The sequence below is a fragment of the Nasonia vitripennis genome, chromosome 4 (genome assembly GCF_009193385.2).
Source record: "Nasonia vitripennis strain AsymCx chromosome 4, Nvit_psr_1.1, whole genome shotgun sequence".
NCBI lineage: Eukaryota > Metazoa > Arthropoda > Insecta > Hymenoptera > Pteromalidae > Nasonia > Nasonia vitripennis.
The window spans coordinates 3,029,292-3,051,518 of NC_045760.1; the positions used below are offsets into that span (position 1 = coordinate 3,029,292).

At 46.1% G+C, this 22,227-nt stretch overlaps 3 protein-coding genes across 11 annotated transcripts; 1 reads left to right on the plus strand and 2 right to left on the minus strand.

Annotated features, from left to right (window-relative positions):
* Positions 1-68: 68 nt before the first annotated feature.
* LOC100679981 (beta-alanine transporter) lies at positions 69-19,049 on the minus strand. 4 transcript variants are annotated; one of them, XM_008213149.3, is made up of 12 exons: positions 18,852-19,049; positions 18,561-18,773; positions 17,465-17,710; positions 10,945-11,554; positions 10,335-10,805; positions 3,720-3,978; positions 3,527-3,618; positions 3,253-3,456; positions 2,934-3,186; positions 2,369-2,500; positions 1,761-2,118; positions 69-1,684 (listed from the first exon to the last, which is right to left on the minus strand). In XM_008213149.3, exons 4-12 carry the CDS (start codon positions 11,068-11,070, stop codon positions 1,366-1,368), a joined length of 2,214 nt encoding a protein of 737 aa, XP_008211371.1. In that variant the 5' UTR covers positions 11,071-11,554; positions 17,465-17,710; positions 18,561-18,773; positions 18,852-19,049; the 3' UTR covers positions 69-1,365. The 4 variants fall into 4 exon arrangements, with proteins under 4 accessions (XP_008211371.1, XP_008211372.1, XP_031785667.1 ...); XM_008213150.3 differs by lacking the exon at positions 17,465-17,710; XM_031929807.2 differs by lacking the exons at positions 17,465-17,710; positions 18,561-18,773; positions 18,852-19,049 and adding an exon at positions 15,733-15,918.
* LOC100113994 (50S ribosomal protein L27) lies at positions 15,024-20,893 on the plus strand. Of its 3 annotated transcripts, none has more exons than XM_001606468.6 (4): positions 15,024-15,198; positions 19,660-20,072; positions 20,148-20,308; positions 20,386-20,893. In XM_001606468.6, exons 2-4 carry the CDS (start codon positions 19,991-19,993, stop codon positions 20,587-20,589), a joined length of 447 nt encoding a protein of 148 aa, XP_001606518.1. In that variant the 5' UTR covers positions 15,024-15,198; positions 19,660-19,990; the 3' UTR covers positions 20,590-20,893. The 3 variants fall into 3 exon arrangements, with proteins under 3 accessions (XP_001606518.1, XP_032455406.1, XP_032455407.1); XM_032599515.1 differs by having other exon boundaries at positions 15,027-15,110; XM_032599516.1 differs by lacking the exon at positions 15,024-15,198 and adding an exon at positions 18,195-18,307.
* Positions 20,598-22,177, minus strand: LOC100119674 (tRNA-splicing endonuclease subunit Sen34). 4 transcript variants are annotated; one of them, XM_008213147.4, is made up of 6 exons: positions 22,143-22,177; positions 21,794-21,872; positions 21,448-21,719; positions 21,168-21,378; positions 20,921-21,079; positions 20,598-20,862 (listed from the first exon to the last, which is right to left on the minus strand). In XM_008213147.4, the coding sequence occupies exons 2-6, from the start codon at positions 21,855-21,857 to the stop codon at positions 20,660-20,662; spliced, it is 909 nt and encodes a 302-aa protein (XP_008211369.1). In that variant the 5' UTR covers positions 21,858-21,872; positions 22,143-22,177; the 3' UTR covers positions 20,598-20,659. The 4 variants fall into 4 exon arrangements, with proteins under 4 accessions (XP_008211369.1, XP_008211370.1, XP_001603407.1 ...); XM_008213148.4 differs by having other exon boundaries at positions 21,970-22,156; XM_001603357.6 differs by having other exon boundaries at positions 22,051-22,149.
* Between the last annotated feature and the right edge of the window lie 50 nt (positions 22,178-22,227).

The following is a 22,227-nucleotide window of genomic DNA, read 5'->3' on the forward strand; positions in this document are numbered from 1 at the left end:
ATTTCGTTATCTAAACTTATCATATGATGCAGTTGAAACGATGAAATTTAATCAGTAATAGTCAGTCATTTTTTAAGCACTTTCATTTTAATTGAACGTGTTTACTTCAAAATATAAGAGTCATTTATTTCTGAATGAGGTTATTATAAAAAAAAGTTTACGTCTCCTATTTACAATCAATTAATTTGCTATGATATTGGCTATTGTTCAAAATATTTATCTGCATTATAATTCGTTATATAAATGATACATATCTAGCAACTTTTTCTTAAAGGAATCTTAATATTGTTAATACATAAATCTTACAGTTGATATAATCGCTTTTTATATATTTTTTTTTTACATGATTCATAACGTTATACTTTTTACAGAATATATAATATTGCGAAATACATTGCCTAAATATTATTCGAAAATATCGTCGTTAAATCGCTGCTTAAAATTTGAGTGTAAATAAAAAACAGGGATAATCATTACAGCTATACAAAAATATTTTTTGAGCACGTCATGTCTATGTATAGTAATGGTATATACTTAAATAACTTACACTTTGGCAGGCAGGCAAGCAAGGTCTTACACGACAAATGGAAATAATAAATTGTAGCCTATTAAATATAAAATAAATACAAATCGCGCGCAGATTTCATACTGATATTATAATACAAAGGAGTCCGTTAATGCGTTACGAGAGCTGTAGGTCGATGAATATGAATACGTATTTCTCGATGACGATAAATTACAAAAAATAACAAAAGTTCTAAAATATATGACAAGAATCAATCTACATTTACATATAGATCTGTTCTCCTTCGTAATAGTAATCGTGTTATATATTGTTCCGTCGGCTTGAACAAATTATCCGAAATACGTTTAACACCTCAAAGTGGTATGACATTTTTAAATTCATTTCAGCGTTTGAAAATATACTTCGCGAACATTTTAAATCCGAACAATCCATATACAAATTTTAACATGGCATATTTAATACAGTACTTCATATCGTTATTGACTTTTTTAGTACACCTGTCGACTTAGTGATTAAGGATGTACTTCCAAATAAGGTCGTCGTACACTGTATGCAGTGTGCACATCAAAACATCAAAATTATTGTTATTTTACGTCACATCGTTCAAACGCCGTTTCCTCTACATAGACCAGTACTACTTGACTGAAACATCTGTACATTAACGAGAACTCTAACTACATGTCGCATAGCGAACACATCTCTATTTTTACAGAAAACAGTCCACATACAGAGAGATATCGACTCGACGAGCGAACCAAACCTCATAATTCGTATATAAAAAAAGAAGATCCCCTGCAGCATCACACCTTGTTCCACTCAGTACTATGTAACCTTTCTCATCACTTATCAGTGTGTACAGTGACAAGTGTGACTCTCTCAGGCCCCTCGAGGACGACGGCTCGCCGGCGCTCGACCTTCGGAACCACCGGCCGCGTTAAGTTCTCCTCGTCGCCGCTGGAACTGCGCGAAAGGCAACACTGTCTTTCCAGAGACGTTCTGCTGCTATTATTGCTGCTGGCGGCTGTTGCTGCTGTGGGTATGGCCGAGACAGAGGGGTCGGCTGGGTCGACGGACGGCGAGGCCGAGGTGCGCCTATCCGGACCGCCGTTCACGAGGTGCTTCAGAGGTATACGCTCCGAGCCTTTGCGCTTTTTGGACCTGAAACAAAAGTAAAAGTTAAACCAATGCAACGTCGTTTCACTAAGCTTCCATCCGTCAGCGGCATCTTACTCACTTGGTGAGCGAAGTAGGGCAGGACCAGAGCTTGAAATCTGCCCCGAAGAGCTCGCCCTCCTCTATCGTCTGAGGCAGGTGAATATTCAGCGTTTCCGGCAGGAATATCGACGTGACGGCCCCAGCGACACTCAGCGAGCCCATGACGATGAGCGGTAGCACCCTCCAGTAGACGGCCAGGTGGACGATGTAGGGAAAGGTGAGCAAGCCTATACCGGCGATGAAGGAGGCGATGCCCATCGCCTGGGAGCGCAGCACCGTCGGCAGCAGCTCGCCCACGAACACGTAGAACACCGCGAACGAGGCTGCTATGCCAAACTTGCCCACCATCGCCAAGCACACCGTTAGCCACACGTTGTCTGAAATAGCAATCGTTATTTTTCGTTATTAACGAGTATATATATATATTTTTTTTAATTTTATATACCATAGTGTTTACGTAACGACTTTATCAGATGCAATAAATCTGCGTACGAGTGTGTGTGTGTAAATAAAAAGCTAATTGCAACGCGTTTTTTATTGCCTCTGTGTATTGCGATCGTTAAATTTAATCTCTGGTCGTGCGCGATAAGGAGGTGGAAAAACCGCGCTTGAGAAATCGACTCCAACCTTCAGGGACGAACATGCAGGAGACGCAGGCAACTCCGCCGAGCAGCATCGTTATGCACAAGACCCATCGCCTTCCCAGTCTGTCCATGGCGTACCACGTGACGATATACGATGGAATTTCGACTACTCCTCCTAAATGGGAATGAAAAATTCATAAATTAATACGTGATTTGTCAGTCGAGGCTCATTGAATTATAGCTGCTATGCAATTCATCGCTTACTACTACTTTGTAGCGATTAAGTGAGATATCGCGTCTCAAGTGACTCGATCAATTTGCATGATGAACAAACGATAATAACGGCTTGATGGACGGCCCGATGGAATAGCGCACAATAACGCGATAAATTAAGCAGGAAAAAAATTCACACAGTTATTTGTGTAATTCGATCGGTCCTAATTCTCTCGATCGCGCGCTTCGTTATTCTGCGAACAATCCAGCTTTGTCAAATAATCGTTGATAAAAGCGACGCGTATACGCTCGCTTCATTAACATAGAAACATATATATATATATATATATATATATATATATATATATAAATAATTTTAGATATTGTGTACTTGCCGATAAAAAATGCGAGGTAATCGGAAACCCCGAGATTCGTCGTGTTGTAAGACAGGCCGTTGTAGACGACGGCATTGGCGACCCAGTCGAACGCCAGTATGAAGAACTTCTTGCGAATGTTCGGATTCGTCAGTAGGTCCATCGGCGTGGCCGAGATCGGTTGCACCCTGTTTTCCGTCGCGAGATCGGCGCTCGTTATTTCCCCGGAATTCTGGTCGTTGCACGAGACGCCCTGCCTCCGCATTATCTCCAGCTGATTTTCGAGATTCGTCAATTGTCTATTGGCGCGAAGAATAATAATGGATCGTAGAGTACTCACCTCCATCGTCCTCAGAAAATTCGGAGGCACCGCCTTCCCGTTGGACTTCGCCATCGCCTGGACGATTACTTCCGCCTCGTCTATCCTGTTTTTACTAAGTAGCCATCTGGGCGATTCCGGGATGATCCAGTAATAACTAAACAGCGCGACGAACGGCACGGAAATGACGAGCGAGAGCGAGTACCAGTTCCTCATCAGGTAACTCTAGATTGAAAATCGATCGTGAATGTCTGCGCTCGCGCGATTTGTGCAAAATAATAAAATGTATGCTCACTAGAAGTGCCAGTAACGACATGGCTGTGGCGAAGAAGATGCTGATCACCATACCGGCGAACGTCCTGTACCTCGGACCCATCAGTTCCAGGGCTGAAAGGAGACAGAGAGAAAACGAAACATGGCCGTGAAAGAGTAGCTATTGCAGAAGCACATTGATAACGACATTGATAACGACATTGATAATGACTCACCGAGAATGAAAGGTATCTGGTAAATGGCAGGAAAGAACAGACCGTTGATGGTCCTCAGCGCAGTGTAGACGACGTAGTTCGGGCTGAAGCTCGTCGCGATGGAGAATATGACCTCGGGAAAGATGATGGTGAGGAAAGCCGTCCTCCTACCCCACTTGTCGGCTATCCAACCGAACACCACGTTGCCGAAGAGACTGCCGACGAAGAAGAAGGTCGTCGACGTCGAGGGCCACCAGCTGTTGTCGCATACGAGATCTAGCTATGGAAATGCAGAAATGCAATTACGACGTCAGCGCATGTGTGTCTCACTCGTGGCTTTTCAAGCGAAAATCAGTCATGTGTCCCGATGGCGCGCAGAGCGATATTCGGTTACGATCTCGGAAACATTGAGTTAGCCCGATTTGCATCGGCAGCGCGATCGCGCGAATCGCGTTATGAAATGACGCTGATCCGACGCGTCGGAATAAAATACCTACGTCCGGCTTGAGGTTCGCGCTCCATGCATATGTGTTCGTTCCGATTGCGCGCGATTTGCTCTCGATCGTCCGACTGCACGCGGCTGATGGTTATACGAGGAGAGCGTTAATTGTGCACATGTGTGTCGACGCGTCGTTACAAGGATGAAACTGGCAAAAAGTCATTCGGTCCCTTTTTCGCGGTAAAGTCTAATCGACGCGTGACAGGAGCTCTTAATTAGCGGATTACCGTGTGTGACAGAGCCATACCAATGCAGATGAGTGATATCACGGGTTTTTCGCCGGAACAAAAAGCGCAGCGCGCGTCATAATGGCTTTACCTGGAAAACGATGGGAATTAGTTTATAGCGCAGGCATGCTTGGATTCGAAGTACTCGTCAATTGCAGTAGAAGCAGGCTTTGGGAGAACCGATGGATCGTATCGATAAAACTTTCAACGTTCCTCGTCTCATCTCGAAATGCCCCGCTCGAAAAAACCGCGCTCAGTATACATATACATATGCAGCGCATAATCCATTTGAGCACGTTAAGCGAAACGAGTAAAGTACAAAGTGACTAAGCTGCACGCACACACACACAGATGCTTGATTGATTTGCACATCAACCCCAGCAGCCGTACGGTATCGGCGGATTAACGTTCAAAGCCTCGCGCGCACGCTGCATCGACTATATGGCTATTCAGTTATCTTTTCGTATAAGTTGGCATTTCTCCGCCATACCTATACACATCCTTGAATCTCGGGCTCGGCTATTAATCCCGCGCAAACTCGATGCGCAGCGCAATCCAACAAGCAAATCCTCTCGCATCTCTCCGCCGCGCGGATTAGATTTAACGATCGCGTATAATACTTATGCGAAACCATAAGTGGAAGAGGCTCGCGCGCGCACGTGCGCACATCCCGTGAACGAAGCGGCCCGCGTAATAGGCGCTACTTTGTGTCTGCGCGTCTATGTGCAGACGTGTGTATACGACGACGCGTCATTGGGTCTATATAACACCGAATGCGACGCGCATTGTTTCGTCGCTGTACTGCGCCAGGCACCTGTTGCAGGCTAAATAAGCGAGAGACGCTTCTTTGAGACAATAGGTGAATATTTTTAGTCAGACACAATTACGAGTGTACATACGAAAGAGCGCGCTGTGTGTTACCAACAGCTGCATCAGCAGTAATATAGCATATAGAGCCGAAGAGAAAACGAGGCGCGCGCGCGCGCTGAGGCTCCCACAGTGAGAGGTGTCCATCACCCTCGGTTGACAGGAGGAACGTGTGGCCCCTTTTCCCCTCCTCGGTATATATCCCTATACCGGTATATACCCATACACGCACACCGCCCCAAGCCGGCGGCAGCTTTAGCAACGAGCTTTCAGCTACGCATACACTGCGGGCAAAAGCTCTCCGAGCGACCCGTGGATTCGCGCGTCGCCGCACTCCATTGTTGACTTTTCCGAAGACCAAGAGCTGCAGGCTTTTCTAATTTGCGCGCGAAAGATAGCATTGTGTCTTATCTCAAAGCGCGTCCTGGAAAGCTCTGCCGCTGCAGTAACCTTGACTTTTCGGGTACGTTGCATCTCATCCTAAATATATGAGAGATTCATCGATCCCTCTGTATACGCGTGATAAAACCTGCTACCGAGAAGCAACGTCGATGAGGCAAGTGCGTAGTTTGAATATGCGAGCTGTATTGGAACAGAAGCGTCTAATATACCTATAATGGCGAAATGGAATTGAGAGACGCGAAGCGAAGGCAGGATTTAATCGAGCTGTTCTTCGTAGTCTGTGCACAATCGTCCTGGAGTTGCGCGATGGAGATCCTCAAGCGCGAGTTGACCTTTTGTGTAAAATTCATCCCGAGCTAGAAAAGGAACGAGGCGATCAATTCTGAAACACCCTTGGTCGGCGGACTTAACTCTCGATTGTTAAAATTATACAAGAGAGATGTAAGGGCGAATTATTTATTCGCTATATACAGCAACGAGGCTAATTAAATATCTTGGAACTCGCGAGGCGAGAGAATAATCAATTCGATCGCGATAAGCGATTTATTTCAGTACTACACGTGCATTTCTCTCATTCCAGCGCCGAATTCACGTTGCATACGCCGTTAACTCTGCCGCGGTTAAACGATGCCAATAAATTCTCATTGCGTTAATTATGTAAGAGCGTGTCATCGACGTCGGCGAGCGCAAGCACAATGAAACTATACGAAGTGGAGCGCTATTGACGCAAAGGGCAGAAGAAAAAGCACCGGTGTAGACCTGTTCTCGTTGCTGCTGCGTCGGACGATGCATGCGGGCCAAGTACACGAAGTCGAGAGATAAAACTCGGCGCGGAGACAACAACTGCATCATCTCCGCGAGCGCTAATGCTCGGATGTAGATGAACGTCGCGGTGAGCTGTTTTTCGCGCACAAAGTCTACCGCATCGTCGAAATTACCGCTCGGGTTTTTCAGGAATAAAATGCACTTGGAAATTGGCGGTCGTTACGACGAGCCATCAACTATTTGAATACGCCGTCACGTTTGATGCACTCGAAATCCAGCTGGATAATAACGGATGAACGCGCGCAACGAGGAGGAAGAAAACGCGAGCATGACAAAGCGAAATACGAAGCACACAGAGGGGAGGACTATCAAAAAAGCATAAAGTTTCTGTGCCGAGAGAAAGGTAGTATACAAGATGGAATAAAAAGATGCTTTACAAGGTCCAGCGGGGAGTATTAGCCTGATAGTCGGACAGCTAGACCGAGTGGCTACTCGATCGTACGCGTATGCGTATATACGTGTAGCAGACACACGTACGTAGAGACGCTCGGATAGTCGGGAATAAGTAGATAATGCCCGTGCATATCAAATAATGCCCGAGTAGGTACGCCTGCATTCTGTCTCCCCGCTCATGAGCGATGCGGCCTCTGCGATGCGATTGACGCCTCGCGCTTTTGAAGGAAACTATCAATTCTCGTTAAGGAAGCTATATCAAATTTTAACGATTAACGGACTAATTATATACAGCATCTTTGGATATAAAAGCAAAGCTCGCAGCAGCCTCGAATTCGCTTGGGCGAGAGGGACGCGTTTTTCACTGTCCACTTCCGACGGCCGATGATTGATTGACTCGAAGACACAGTCTCCTCTTCCGCTGCTACACGAGGACGCGTAACCTTAACTTGTGAGTACGACTGTCAAGGATGTCGCGCATTTGCCATTTCGCGATAATTGATCGAGATCCCGGCTACACACTGCTTAACCAGAGCGTATGGGGTTGGCGCGATGTTGGCCGGAATTGCTTCTTTAGTACTGACCTAGATTCCTCTTTGGCATACACGGTATATAGCGCTCTTTCTCTACGGTCTTTTTTTTTTTTTTTTTTTTTTTATTTTCGATCGCGTTTTCTCCGGGAATAATTTGTTGCGGCAGCGGCGGCGCTCGATTTGGGTGAAGGTTTCCCGTCGAAGGGAGTGTCTCGATCGGCAAGATTTTCACCGGATGAATTTGTCATGAACTGGCTCCTCGTGCGCCTCGAGCTTTAAATTCGAGGAAACATAAAGCTTGCTTTGTTAGGGAGAACGAGAGGAGTTTAATTTTAACGGCTTTTGTTATGCAGAGAGAAGTTGAAATTCGTCATCGCGCCGACACGCGACTCCTATAAGAATAATTGTGGCCAATTTCTCGTGACCACCGCCGAAGAACAACAGCGAGGAAAGACATAGTAATGAGAATAAAAAGGGTCAGCAGCCGAGGCCGGCAGTTCCGAGTGTCTTTCGGTATCCGCTCGGTACGCTTCCGTGTCCCCTTAAAGACCGAAAAGGATCGCCCGCGCACTGGCCATTGAAGCGAGCCGCCGCTTTACGTCACAGCGAATCCAGAGCGCGCGTAAATACGCTCGTCTACGTGGGACAAGCTGATGCTGCTCTCCATAGTAGTACAACCTCTCTTTCTCTCTCTCTCTCTCTCTCTCTCTCTCTCTCTCTCTCCAGGCTGTGCCACGAGAAGAGAGAGAGTGAGAGAGAGAGAGAGAGAGAGAGAGAGAGAGAGAAAGAGCGCCCGTGGAGGCTTGCACGAGCGTTTGATGCGTATGTATATCACATGACCGGATGCGGGGGTAGGTAAATTGGCGAGCAATTGCTGACGCCACAAGAGCTGCGACCTATCGGCCAGTCACTCTTCGTGCCGCGCTACACTGCCGCCTCGTGGGCTTATGTACTTCCCTCTCTTTTCCCTGAAGTACGTTTGCTCGCGCCGCGGAGGATCGAGATTGATGACGGTCCGTGTGTACATCAGTTGCTCGGCTTGTTGCTGCCGTGTATACGTCGGCGACACGTGCGCGCGAACGACAGCTGGCCCGTAATGAAAGGTTTGTTTGTTCGCCGAGCGAACATTTCCGCGCGTTATTACAGATTTCGTGTGAGGGCTCGAAAGTGGACGGACTCTTTGCGAATCGTGGACGATGTAAGAGATCAATCGGATGTTGGCCAATCGGACATGGGTTCGCGATTATTTGACGGTACACACGCACACACACACACGCGCGCACGTGCCGTCAATCACGCGTAAACAGCACAACAGTGCAGAAATTACCCGTGTATGCACAACTGGAACGATGAGAGAGAGAGAGAGAGAGAGAGAGAGAGAGACAATAATGTGTGCGCCATGGGGCCTATAAATAAATCTTTAAACTCTCCCTCTTTATCTCTTATGACGTCTGCGCCGTTCAGTCACTCGAGAGCATCGAAAGCTCGGGTCATCACTTCCTCTCTCTCTCTCTCTCTCTCTGGCGCTGCAGCATTGACGTCCACGGAAGTGCCGCTGCACGGAACTTTCATTTCTTCCTAACGCTGATGCCTCGTTGTCATACGAACATACTTTTAGACCGGACTTTCTATTTCTAGACTATTTTACGCGAATATCGCACTCGCGTTAATTTTTCTCCCATTAGCAGCGCGCGCGAGATTATACTGTATGTAAATACCTCGGGGAACTTTGGCGCCGCGCGCATTCAAACTTTACTCGTTAAACGCGCTGAGATTGAAAAGCATTGTTGCACTGCTATGTGTACGTACGTCTCGAGTATTATAATACCCTGGAAAAGTCCACAAAAACGCCGACTCGACAAGCAGACCAATTACGAGGCGCCATTAAACGTTCTCTCTCTCTCTCTCTCTCCGCCCGGTCGTTTCCGCGAGCTAAAGTGCATCCAGAGCCAAAATATGCCAAGGTCCACGCCCCCTCCGCAGTAGCATCTTCTCTTCTTCCATATACTTCTCTCGTCCATTGTGTCAGCGCGCAACTTCCATTTCGGATTCGCGGCGTTCATCCAGTGTATATACGTACGTACGCGTACGTATGCACGAACGAGGGCATCCGCACGCGAGTGTATATACTTTGCAGTAGCCAGAGAAGAGAGAGAGAGAGACAGAGAGAACCAGAGCCAAAGGCCAAGGCGAAAGACCCGCCCGTCGCCTGCTGAAACACGACTCGCGTTTTGCTCCGAGGAATATATGCTAATTCGCGTGCTGACGACTACGTGTATGTGTGTGTGTATGTCGGCTTATCGAGAGGAGACTTTTACCCGCGAGGATTAAGGATCCGACGTCAAGGTGTCGAAGAATGGTTTCTAATTACGCTGAATATCGACGAGCTCTTTTATCGCTTTCGCATCGCTCGCAGAGAAATGAAGATGGGAGTGTTTGGCGTGCTGGAAAATATCTCCATGTTGTGTTATTTTTTTGCGTTCGTTTGGTTTGCCTGGAAAAACAGAGAGTCTCGCGGCGCAGCCAATGTTGACGGGAGATTTATAGCGACAGCCGCCGGAGAGGCGCACTCGATTTTTCATTATACTCGGCATGCACTCGCACGACTCAATGTTTGCACTTGCATAATGACGTATTTCTCGGCCGCGCGTCTTGCTACAAGCGGCGATTGATTTCTAGCGTGTTCAAGCTGCGCGCGCTCTTCGACACGCTTTTTTTTTTTTTTTTTTTTTCACCTCGAGTATAACGTCGATCTTGCGTAGATTTACGAGCTTCTGCGAGAAAGTTTGATCCGTAGCTGTTGGAAGAATAACCGCGTTCGAAATTTCAACCGGACGAAAGTATAGAAAGAGGAGATGAGAAAGCGGAAAGCTGCTCTTGTCGAGTTTACCTCGGTTACAAGGGTGCTGTCGTAGTCCCGAGTGTCGTAGTTCCATCCGTGCTTGCACTGAACGATCGGCCAGTTGGGATCGCTGACCGGAGGCGGTGGCAGTCTCCTCGGGAATCTCAGCAGCGAGGTAGGATTGACGGTCGAGCCGTAGGACTCGTCGTTGAAAGCTCCGGCACTGCCGTCCTGGCGCAGATCGTTAAAGCCGCCGGTATCGGCTACGTCGCCAGGTCGACTCGTCGTGCTGGTAGCGTTGTCGTAGTAGTACGGCCCACCCGAGCTCAGCCAGGATTCCAGCAGCGCCGTGTAGTTGGTGTCGTACATCAGGCACTTGGAGTACTCGCGCTTGCCGTCGGACTTGTTGCGATAGGGCAGAGAGAGGGCTTTTCGATCTTCCAGGCTCATCAGCACACCGGTTATGTTGTCCAGCTCGGGTATCCGGCACCAGTGCTCCGGCGACGCGCTCACGAAGACCTGTTGACGTTGGGCCGTTAGTGGGAGATGATCGCATATAAATGTTTGGGGCGAGCGACGAGCTGCTGTGGCCGATTGTTCGGATGTCTGCTACTTGTATGTCAGCAATAATAAAAATAGAAATAAAAGCGCGACCAACCTGCGAGAAGGCGAGGAACGCAGCGGGCAGTGTCGCCGGTATGCAGAGCAGGTAGTACATGATGTTCTGGTACCTGCCCTTCTCGCCGACGTGCAGCAGCACCTCGTCGAAGTCGATCGAGCTCATGTTTCGCTGTGATGATCGCGGGGACGACAGCGAGAGCAAGAGCAGCAGCAGCGGACAACAAGGAGGCTCCTCCTCGCTCTCGAGTCACACGGCATGTCCTATTCGCATGCCTCGAGCCGCGCTTTTCGGCTGCTGCTTCTTCTTCTTCTTCTTCTTCTTCTTCTTCCTCGCTTCGATCAACAATGGCCAGAATAACGAAGCTTCCTCTTCTCTTCTGTGTGCTTTTTATTATGTACGTGTACCTGCGCGTAAGAAAGTCTATCTACTCTCTCTCTCTCTCTCTCTCTCTTATCGCACTCAACACACTGATTCCCCTCGCTTGTGCGTCAAATTGTTCGCGGCGGCTCTATCGCGCACTCTCGCTCGGCTTTCTTACGCACACTCGACACTGGCTTATACAGAGTCACGTCCGATTTGATTTTCCCGCTTCGCACGGCGCCGGCCGATCATCGCTGCTGCTGCTGCTGCTTCTTCTGCTCGCTACCTGCAACAGAGAGATGGAGGAAAACTTGTTTGTAGTTTGCGCGTCTATTGTCCTGCTTTTTTTCATTTCTTGACTTTAGACATTTTATTATTGCAAGTGCGTGGAAATGATGCTTTTCAGATTGATTCGCTCGAGTATATCCGGTCGTCAATATTCTTGCCGAGTGAGACGAGAGCCTTGATTTTGACGCTGTTGTGTCTGAGAGAAGCCGCGAATTTTTATCGCGGCAGCGCGAAATACTCGGTATAACGGAGTTTTGTTATTGCGAGTGTTCTATTTTCGAACGATAAACAGGGCTTAGCGAGATAAACATGCGTTTCTAAATTTTCGTTTATTTTTTCTCCTTCTTTACACACGTTTGTCGGAGCTTGGTTATCAGTGCAAAAATTTGAATTGCGATTGTAAAGTCTGTACGAGCGATCGTAATATTATCGAGTGAAGGAAGTTATATATACGTTGAAACGCTGTGCACCGATAGCCCGTTTATTCATCTCCGTACGCCGACGTCATTATCTCGCGTCTTCTTCGAATAACTCGTTTTTTTTTTACAATCGCTTACCACTGATTTACGGTTATATTTTTCTCGTATACTCGAGTAAACGGCTCGTAAAATTCTTTAATTTTGCAAAATAAACCGTTGATCTGCACACCCCCAAGCAGCGACTATACACGTCGTCAAATTCATCGCACGTCGGGAAAAACAATCAACGAACTTTCTCCATCGCGACACATAGCTTCAATATATCTTTCCCCACTGTGACACAGTCTCCGTCCCACACAAGTACCTGCCACGAGCGCTGTACGCATAAGGCCTTCCGAATTGACGTTAATCAGTGGTTACCCGAAAAAACAAGTGCTCTCTAACCATTCGTAATCTCTTCGCGGTCCTCCCCTACTCGGAGCCGTAGCTCAGTTTCCGGTCCGAGAAGACTACGTTCCTCGCCTCGAGTTTTTCTCACGCGATGGCCGTGAAAAGCTCCTGTCACGTGCGCTCGGAATTTCTTATCGAATTTCTTACCTGGGAGTCGAGTTTCGATGATGACGGTTTTGCTTTACGCGCACGCAACTGATCGAATTTTCGGAGGAGAATAGAGGATTTTTACGCGATCGTTCGAGTTTTCAATGCTGCGGGTATAAAAAGTTGGGAGTGAAAAACGAGTGGAGTTGTTTGCGTTTCTTTGAGTTTAAAGGACGTAAACTGCGTTATTGCGCGGACAATTCTCGAGTTCGCTTTTTATTAGTTTTGTTCGCGCGAGAGAAAACAAATTCACGGGGATTAGCATAAGCGCGTATAAAAGAGAAATGAAGATACCAATCCTATACTCGAAGCTTATTAGACGAACTTTTCTATACGATTTTATGCAAAGGGTTTCCAGCAATGTGTGCCCTTTCACGCGCTCGAAAACTTAGATTTTTTATGGATAAAACAAGCCGAGCGTGACGAAAACGTTGCCGAGATGTAATTAACGCTTTTGTTAATTTCCAAAGCATGCCGCTGATATACCTGAACGATTGTCGAGGTATTCGCGCGCTTTCGTAAACATTATTCAAAACGATCCAGTGCAGTCGTAAGTGTACCGGTTTATCAAGAAAGTTGTGTGTGCGCGCATTCTTTGGTAATGTTTTTCAAGTAGCGGCAATATATGGTTAAGATATTCAGAAAAATTTACGATAATTCATAAAAAAAAAATGCTATCTAAATCGTATTCGTAATAAGCAGAATGATTTTATATACGGGTGAAATGATGGCAATTTTCAACGATTGCACGTCTTTCATTTGATTTGCGATAAAAATTATTCCTTTTTCGGTAACATAATTGAGCATAATGACGCGGCAATCCGCTCAATTAAACACTGATTTTAACGAGAGATTAATCTTTTCGAAGCAGGCATGATTGAGTCATATCTTTTATAGTTAATTAATATGACACTTACACTGTTTGACTTATTAATTGGGGTCTTGCTAAATCATTTGGCGACAAATGAAAAATGCATGAGCAATAGTAACTAATACAAATGAACAATGGAATTAGTTATAATCCATAACAACATTATAACCAGTTACAGCATGAGCGGCCGAAACATCGTCTTGGCATAGGTGGTACACCTCTATATAACTACTCTCGGTGCGAAATATCGATGAGGGTTAGAGGAAAGTGCCTACGCGCCATCTATATTTGACTGCCGGAAAGATCAAGCGGTGTGGGAAAGCAGACCAGTCCAAAACTATATACGCATCTCAAGCACTAGCTACTACGTTAGGTCAAAACTCTCGAAATAGTCGATAGCTGAATTCCCAATATCGAGGGTAGAATAATTAAAAGCGTCTCGGTAGCCAACTACATCTATCCCTAAAATAAAAGCCGGACGGTAAAATCGTATGAAGCTCTACTAACAAATTCAAAACGACTATATAATAATACCGAATATAAATAAGCCCCTTGTACCTGAAAAATCGCAGATAGCCACAGCTCCTCTCGGTCTTCTCTGTCCAGCAGAGAAAGAGCGACTATAAACCCAACGAAGCACCGGCAAGACTCCTCGTCTCGACCACTCACTCACTTCTCTCGAGTCGAGAGAACGATGCGCGCGCGCCGCAGAATCCCGGCGAACTAGACGCGCGTCCATCGGTGCGCGCAGTTTTTCAGGCCGCGGAAACAATGCGCGCCGCACCGGACGCGAGATGTGCATGCACACACACACATGCACACCGAGACACGTGCGTCCCTCTCCACTGGATTTTCCTCTCCCCGATCGGCGAAAAATCTCGCGCCGGTCGAGCTGTTCGCTATCTGGCTTAATTACACGTGGGGGCCATCAATCAAAGCGATGGGAGAGTTTACGAGCTAATGATTTTACGCCGGCTTTAGCGAGAGAAAGAGAGATATCGAGAAAATCGTAAAGTGTCCGTTCCACCGCGTCCAGGTATACATCGGCAAATTGTTATTTACCAATAACGGCGTGTTTATTTCATAGCGATCGATGCTCGCGCAAATGATGAAATTTATCCACGCGCGCTTTGCATGATGTTGTATGGGAAGCGCAAACATTAGCTGTTTGAACACGTGCTATTTGAACAGTGCACTGATGAATTACAAAGTGCTGCGCGCAATGAAATCAAAGTTCCTCTCGGCGCTCTCTCTCTCTCTCTCTCTCTCTGCCCAAAGGGACGCGCGAAAAACTATCCGAGCGTATTTTCCCAGCACTCGATATCGCTCAACACATGCAAATCGATGTCTCCGGATAAGAGGTTTGCGCGCGCGCGATTCATTCGAGATAAAAGCAGCTGGCACGAGTGCCTTAGAGAAGCCTTAGAAATTTTCATGGCTAATAACACTCGAACAGCGCGGCTCCTTGAAAACGCGATAATCGAGAGCTCGCGCGCATTAGCCTGTTCACACATGCACAAGGGTGTGTTGTAATCGAGGCATTAGGCGTTTTAGAAAAATGAAAAAATTTTCGAGCCTGCGGCAGTAGTCCCTATTCCGACTGCTGCGGCAACGTGTGCATAGGCAAGATACACGCGACGATCATTATACGGCGCGCGAATCGAAAGGTGAGCCGGAAAAAGTGCAGCGACTCGCGTGGCGACTGGAGCTGGCGCAGCGTAAAAAGCCACTTTGGAGGGACAAAACGCGGCTAAGGTATATAAAGCGGGACAGAGGGCTGCGGCGCGATATGATGGATCGTCGTTTTATCGATGTGCATCGCGTTTAGTGGGTATAGGAATACGCTTTTGATTTATTACCAGTATACTTTTGCGATTCTTCTTTGTTTTGCGATACATGTTAATTCCTTCGGAGCAATTAGTCACATAAAGTATCCGCTTATTATCCGGCGACAAACTTACGATCGATTGTCACACCTATGGAACTAGCCGCGCGTAAATTCACATCGACATCACAATAGCCGCGCAGAAGCCGTAAACAATTCAAACCACTCCAGCTTACGAAACGCTTCGAATCGAACAAAAAAAAAAAAAAAGAAGAAGCCGATTCCGCAGCGGCAATTAGACTCGTCGCATGTCGAGCATTGGATAATCATGAGCCCGACGAGCTTGAATCATTAACTCTATCTCTCGCCTCTCTTTCTCTAAATTTTTATTCCGTCGCGCGTTATTCTTCCCCCGCGCGAAATCCATCACACTGCAGCAGCAGCAGCAGCAGCAGCCCACTTACATGTTTAATTCGAACGTCGAGCCAGGATGAAATTGATTCATGTCGTCGTCCGCGCCGCTGTCGTTATTACCACGCACAGGCGCACCGCGATGCGACAAATCGAGAATCCGTACGGTACCCAATTCCGCGGTTAACTATTGTTATTTTAGAGCTCGATACAACGCGATGCTTCTTAGACATCTTCTTAGACTGCGCGCTCTTTCTCGGATCGCATCAAGCTCGACTTGCGCGATGATCTCGCTCGCGCGTGCGCCCGCGATCTTCTTTCCCTCTCGTGCTGTACGCGTATACACCTACTCTCTCTCTCTCTCTCTCGCGTGTGCTGCTGCTGCTGCTCCTCCTGTTTCGTCGTCGTTACAATTACGGCGACGCGTCGTCACGAGCGCGCAAACAATAATGTCATGTTCCGCGCATAATCGCGTGCTGCAGCTGCTGCACACTCGGCTGCTGTTATTCTCGCGCGCTGATGCTTTTCGTTGAGTTTTTTTGTTTTTTTGTTTGTTTTTTTTTTTCGTGCACTGCGCGAGGTGTGCGATGATACCGATAAATCTGCCTGACGTCAATATACGGCGAGGAGAGAAGCAGGTTTGTTGCACTGCGCGCGGTGGCGATTGCGCGATTATCTCTGCACGTGCGCAGTTGTTGTTTTGAAAATTCGAAGATATTCGGTCGAAATGCTCACGGATTGGATTAATAATGGACCGATGCCAGTCGGAGCCGCGATAGGCAATTTGTTTTAATTTAAAGAGGGAATAATAGAATCGAGATTGTTATAATCGTATATAATGTTATAATTCTCTGATCTACATTTAATCTCTGGAACGAAGTAAAGAGGAAGTTTATCATTTAGTATTTAAGCAATACCGGACTTGCTTCAATTGATTATACGTGAAGTACCGAGGAACTTGAGATTAAATCGTTTAGGAAGACGGCTAATTGTTTCGGGGAGACAGTGCGCGCGGCCTATACTCGATTGAAAAAAAAAAAAAAAGAGAGCTAATTATTATCATCTTCGTTATATTGCTTGACATCGAAATTACGAACGGATCGAATGGAACATGGGAGCGCGAGGAGCGCGCGTCTTATGGGGACCTCGAGACCGGCAGCGCCGCGCAGAGGCTCGCTCCTCTTCCGGCGACTCTTCCACTCGGCCGACTAATTTTCCCTCTCTTCCCCTTCCCTGTGTACGTATATATCACGAGTCGTGTATGACGAGCGCGAGCGGGCCACTCGGAAGTTCGCTGGAAGCCGCCGCGGCTCTTCAGCGAATCAATCGAATCACTGCACCAACCGACATCCGGTACATCCTCACGACCTATACGGCCGGACACGACGTCTACCTATGCGCACCGATTTTTCTCTTTTTATTTTTTTTTTCTTTCCGTCGACCGAAAGCTGCGATAACTCGCTTTAGCGCGCGAAAATCGAATCGAGGCCGCAAGCGCGCGCGAGCGAGCGATTCTTCTTGATTGGATGAAAAACGCCCGCGTTATCGGATTACAGAAGACGAATTTTTTCGGCTTTTAACGTTTGTGTGTGTGTGTGTGTGTGTGTGTTTTCGTTCGTTCGCGAGCGAGAGTTAAATTCTCCTTTGGAGCGGGACTCGCGCTGTGAATAATTGAGCTCGGTTTGACTTAGCGGTTAATCACGAATCGTGGAAACGAGTATAGGAGAGAACGAGCGAGAAGTAAGAAAGAGCGCGAAATTCAAATTTCTCAAAGACAGCACTCACCTCCTTGCGCAGTCGGAGCTTGCGTGCTGCCCACTTCCGCACCCGTGTACTCTATCCCAGCACCTCAACTCAACCTCTCGTCCTCATCGTGCTCAGCACACACTATATACTTTCCGAGTATCAGTATCCCGCAATGTTTGTCCGCCCGAGCTCGTTAAAGCTCGACATCCGCTCCTGTTCCAATAAGCCGCACGGCCGAACACACAGCAGCAGCTCGCATATCACTGGACCATCGCGAGAGAGATACTTAAAAAAAAAAAAAAAAAAAAAAAAAACAAACCAAGAAGAAACGAAACTCACTCGAGATCCGCGCGGAGCCGTCGGTGGCGCGCGCTCGACTGAGGGTTTCTTCCCTCCGCGTTTCCGCGTATCTGTACGCGCGCACGCACCGCTTCTGCAGCAGCAGCAGCAGCAGCAGCAGCAGCAACAACAAAAGCTCCTTCGCAAGCTTTGTACGCAAGTATATCGTCGTGCCGTGTATAAAGTATAGATGTCGAGAGGCTATACAGGAGCAGTGAGCGGCATCGGCTCTCTCGGACTGAGCGAGAGAGTAGAGAAACGGGTAGCCAGCGGGCCATATCCTATCCTCGGCCTCCTCTATCTATCATTTTGAATCCCCCTCCGCGCGCTCTCTCTCTTTCTCTCTATCTCGCTCGCTCTCGGCGAGCTTAAAGCCTCACCGATCAAACGTATACGCCTGCTGGTGCTGTTGCTGCTGCTGCTACAGTTCTGCCTCGTCGTGTTCGTCTCTCCCTCCTTCCTCGAGGCCCTCATCACCGTCACAGTCACTCTCGACTATTAATATAAAAGGGGTTCCTCGACACTACGCGCGGTAATTGTACTGTACGTATATACACACTCCATATACCTCTCGCTCTTTACCGATCTCTCCAGCTCTGCCTGTACTTGTACGTGTGTGTGTTCGCTTCTCTCTTTGCCGATTTGTTATTCGTGTTTTTCGCGGAGCGTAAGGTCGAGGCGCTTCCGGAACTTATTACGTGGAAAGCGCTCTTCGGATATCGGGCGACGCGGACGGAGGAAGTCGAGCGAGAGCGTAAATACGTGTGCGTATGACGGTTGTCCAAGGGCGACTTACTCGTTGGAATTATGGAAATTTTTCTTTCCCTCCCGTAGCTTATCGGTCTGATGCTCTTCGTTGCGTTGGAAATGTCAATTGTACCAGTCACTGCTTTGATTTTGTATACGCCGTCGGGAAAAGTGGAAAGAAGACCATCCTTGCAAGTCCAAACCGCAAGCGTAGACAACTTTCAGCTGTTCGAGTCAAGGTCACCCCGTAGATTGCTGCGACCTGTCGTAGTATTTACAGTTAGCTTTTTGAATTAAACAAAAAAAAAATACGCTTTATAATACTGTGCACATAACTTACGTAATTTAACCAAGCAGATACAGCCGCAGCAAGTTTAACGTATTTACGGTGAGTCAGGCGATATGTTTTCCTTGGAAGATGCAAGCAAAGCATAGTGGAGCTACTAATGTAAAAATAAATCAACTCGAGATAACAGAAAATAACAGTAGACTCAGGCAGTTATAGCACTAGCGAACCAACAAGTCCGTTTTGGCATAGGCCATACACATCTCTATATGTACATTCGGTGCGCAGATAATGATAGAGGAATTATAAAATCGCCTATGCGCCACCTATCTTCGCTGGCCGGAAAGCCAGAAAATTCAAACGGCGAAGGAAAGGCCAGTCCAAAACCGCCTAGGGGTTTATACGGAACAAAAATTATATGCTGAGAATCGCAATCCGAGGCAGCATCGGAGCTTTATTTTTCCTCGTTCATCAATGCATTATCGAAAAATAAAATAAACTCCGAGAGTGCTCCATCAAGAATGCATAAAATTCGCGCTCCCCTATTCATCTTGCTCGCGTCCCATGCATGATAAGTATGTCAAACTCGAGTTTCTCAGCAAACTCGTCAGGAACCGTGCGAGTATATAGTACGCAGGCGAAAAAAGACCAAAGAAAGGCGTGAGTAATCAGGAGTATAGAGCGATGTACAAGAAGCCCATCCGCGGCATGCGACAAGAAGATGAGATCGATCAGGCGCGATATATCGTGTCGGCTATACCTCTATACTTAAGCGAGGGCGAACTGGTTCTTAAAGAGCTTGCAGACTGATTAAACGGTTCGGTCTTCCTCTTATGGTAATTCAAACTTTGTTGCATTTTAGACGAGGCCAGATAGCGATGGGTTTGTTTATACCTTGTGACGATCGTCTGGAGTTATAACGAGCAGAGGCACGACAATTTTATTTGTTTATTATTTGAAATACGCTCAGGACTATTATTGGCAGATCCCTACTTTGAATCTTGCGCTCGGAGGAACAACTAGCGCCATCTGTGCAAGCTAGCAGAAGACAGTGTGATTATATCTAAGATCGGAAACAAACCTTTCTGCTACTCCAGACACCGCCGACACCGGAGAACGTGCGGAAAGTGTTGTTATGTAGAACGCGACATAAGTAATTTCAAGGGATTTCGGAAGAGCAATCATCTCTCGAAATGGCAACGCTTCAGAACTTTGCGGCAAAGTGCTTCGGAAGTACTAGTCAAGCACTGCTAAAACCAGCTGAAAGCTTAGCAGGTAAGTGCATCGATTGGGTTTCTAGGTTATGTACTGGTACATCGACTGATTCTCGACGAATTATTCTATTTCCAGTGAGTTGTCGCTTTGCTTCGAAGAAGTCTGGCTCGACTACCCAAAACGTTGGAAATTCAAAACCAAAACACAGAGGATGGAAGAGGCAGGATGGTGCGACTGTTACCGCAGGAACCATCCTAGCCACGCAGAACACCACCAGATTTCATCCTGGATTGAATGTAAGTTGATGTGCTTCACAAGATTGCTGAAATCTTCGTACAGCAGTGATGAATAATATGCAATATACTTTTCAAAGGTCGGATTTGGAAGAAATGGAACCTTATTTGCCATGCATTCTGGCAAAGTTGTGGTGACTTGTGAGAAAGTTGATCTGAACTGGGAACACACGTGGATTCAGCGAAATTACGCCGATAGACAAGGACAACCCATTTACAAGAAACACTTCAACATTATTCCAGAGCCTGAGCATAAGCGATTCAAGTTGATCGATAAAATTTAGAGCCAATGTCTTTCTTACAAACTTAATTTTATTCATGATATTAAAAATTTTAGTCTTTCTAAAAATATTGTTATAACTCTCCCATAGATGATTCTGCCCATCTAGTAGAAAAATATTCAATCTCCTCACCATCTTTGGATAATGTAGCGTAAACTAAAGTCTTTCGAACGTGACTTCCGATACGACACTCTGAAATAAGTTCCAGTACAGGCAGCTCTTCGTTTCGATTTTTACATTGAATCATGAGTTGCGAATGGAACATGATTGGGTCACCTAGAAATTAAAAAAATTAGTCAACTGTTAACAAAATTGTTTACTATTAACTTATTACCTGGATATGCTAAAAAATCACAGCCGAATTTTTGTCCACTTGTTACGTAGAATCCTTGCTCCCAAATATCTTTAAATACCTTATACCTAAAAGACTCTTCTTCATTCGAAGGATAGTTCCACTGCTCTATTTTGATGACACCAGTGTGCCAAGGAAATGCTGCATATAAAATTACAAAATATTTTATTTTCTAATTGTACGAGTTGTAAAAAAGGTAACTTATAAACTTTTCTCTCCAAACGCATACCAGTGTGAGTTTGCACCAATGCATCAATTTTTTCCATCTTGGGTAACTTTGACAATTCTTCTTCCATTAAAGCTTCCCTGTCAACTTCTATGGACTCCAATGCTTTCTGCGTCTCTTCATTCACAGGCTTTCTGAGTTTCTTTTTACTTGTACGCAAGCCCAAGATCTTTCTTTTCTTGCCTTCAACGATTTTATCCATCATATGTTCAACCTAGAAAACAATTGAATTCATTACTTCAACTGAAACTAACATTCAAATTAATTAAAGAAAATAAAAAACCTGTATCCTCCTTTGTTCAGTCATAGACGCTTCTTGCTCAGCAAATAGTTTTTCTCGATACTCCTCAAACTTTTTTTTCAATGACTCGGTAGGTGTTTCTTTTAAAATTGGTTTGCCAACCAAACGACCTATTCCTTTTTCTATCAACAATTTGGCTTCTTCGGGTAATAAAAGCACAGGAAGACCAGAAATAGTTTCCTGCCTGGGTTTCTTTGCTATACATCCGATGCATTCACCGATAATCCTGTGCACTTGTCTCAATTTCAACCAGTCTGAAAAATGACATACATAGTGAAGTAATGAATCATTTCTTGGCTGCATAGAAATATAAAGCAATTGAAAATACCATCTGCGTTCCAAATAAAAACGTCAGATCCTGATAAGACCAGGTCGATTTTTGGTTCTTCCATGTTTCTTTTTAAAACCTGAAAACAAAACAAAAGCAATCATCATTTAAATAGAAGACGAACAAAACCAAGTGAGCTACAAAATATTATAGGCAGAGATCATAGTGTAATTAACCTATGATATGCGTTATGACAATACTACGTTTACCCAGAAAAATCTACTTATCCGTCAGACTAACTAGACAATTAAACTTACGAATCCATAAAATACACGATAGATAACTAAAAACTATAAACACAGGTCCGCAGGCATAAATACAATCAACACACCGCTTTAGCTATACTAACCTTACCCAGTTGTCACACGTGTCGCCGCAAATCGTCAGATGTCGCCACTTGTCCACTGTCTTGCGTCTCGCTCTTTTATCTCACT

Coding starts and splice junctions, on each gene's coding strand:
- LOC100679981 (XM_008213150.3), bottom strand. CDS start 11,070: ATGAGCTCGATCGACTTCGACGAGGTGCTGCTGCACGTCGGCGAGAAG. Junction 3,979..10,334: donor ACAGCACCCTTGTAACCGAG/GTAAACTCGACA, acceptor GCATTTCCATAG/CTAGATCTCGTATGCGACAA. Junction 2,501..2,933: donor TTACCTCGCATTTTTTATCG/GCAAGTACACAA, acceptor ATTCCCATTTAG/GAGGAGTAGTCGAAATTCCA.
- LOC100113994 (XM_001606468.6), top strand. CDS start 19,991: ATGGCAACGCTTCAGAACTTTGCGGCAAAGTGCTTCGGAAGTACTAGT. Junction 20,073..20,147: donor ACCAGCTGAAAGCTTAGCAG/GTAAGTGCATCG, acceptor TTCTATTTCCAG/TGAGTTGTCGCTTTGCTTCG. Junction 20,309..20,385: donor GATTTCATCCTGGATTGAAT/GTAAGTTGATGT, acceptor TACTTTTCAAAG/GTCGGATTTGGAAGAAATGG.
- LOC100119674 (XM_008213147.4), bottom strand. CDS start 21,857: ATGGAAGAACCAAAAATCGACCTGGTCTTATCAGGATCTGACGTTTTT. Junction 21,379..21,447: donor CTGAACAAAGGAGGATACAG/GTTTTTTATTTT, acceptor ATTGTTTTCTAG/GTTGAACATATGATGGATAA. Junction 21,080..21,167: donor ATTGGTGCAAACTCACACTG/GTATGCGTTTGG, acceptor TTTTATATGCAG/CATTTCCTTGGCACACTGGT.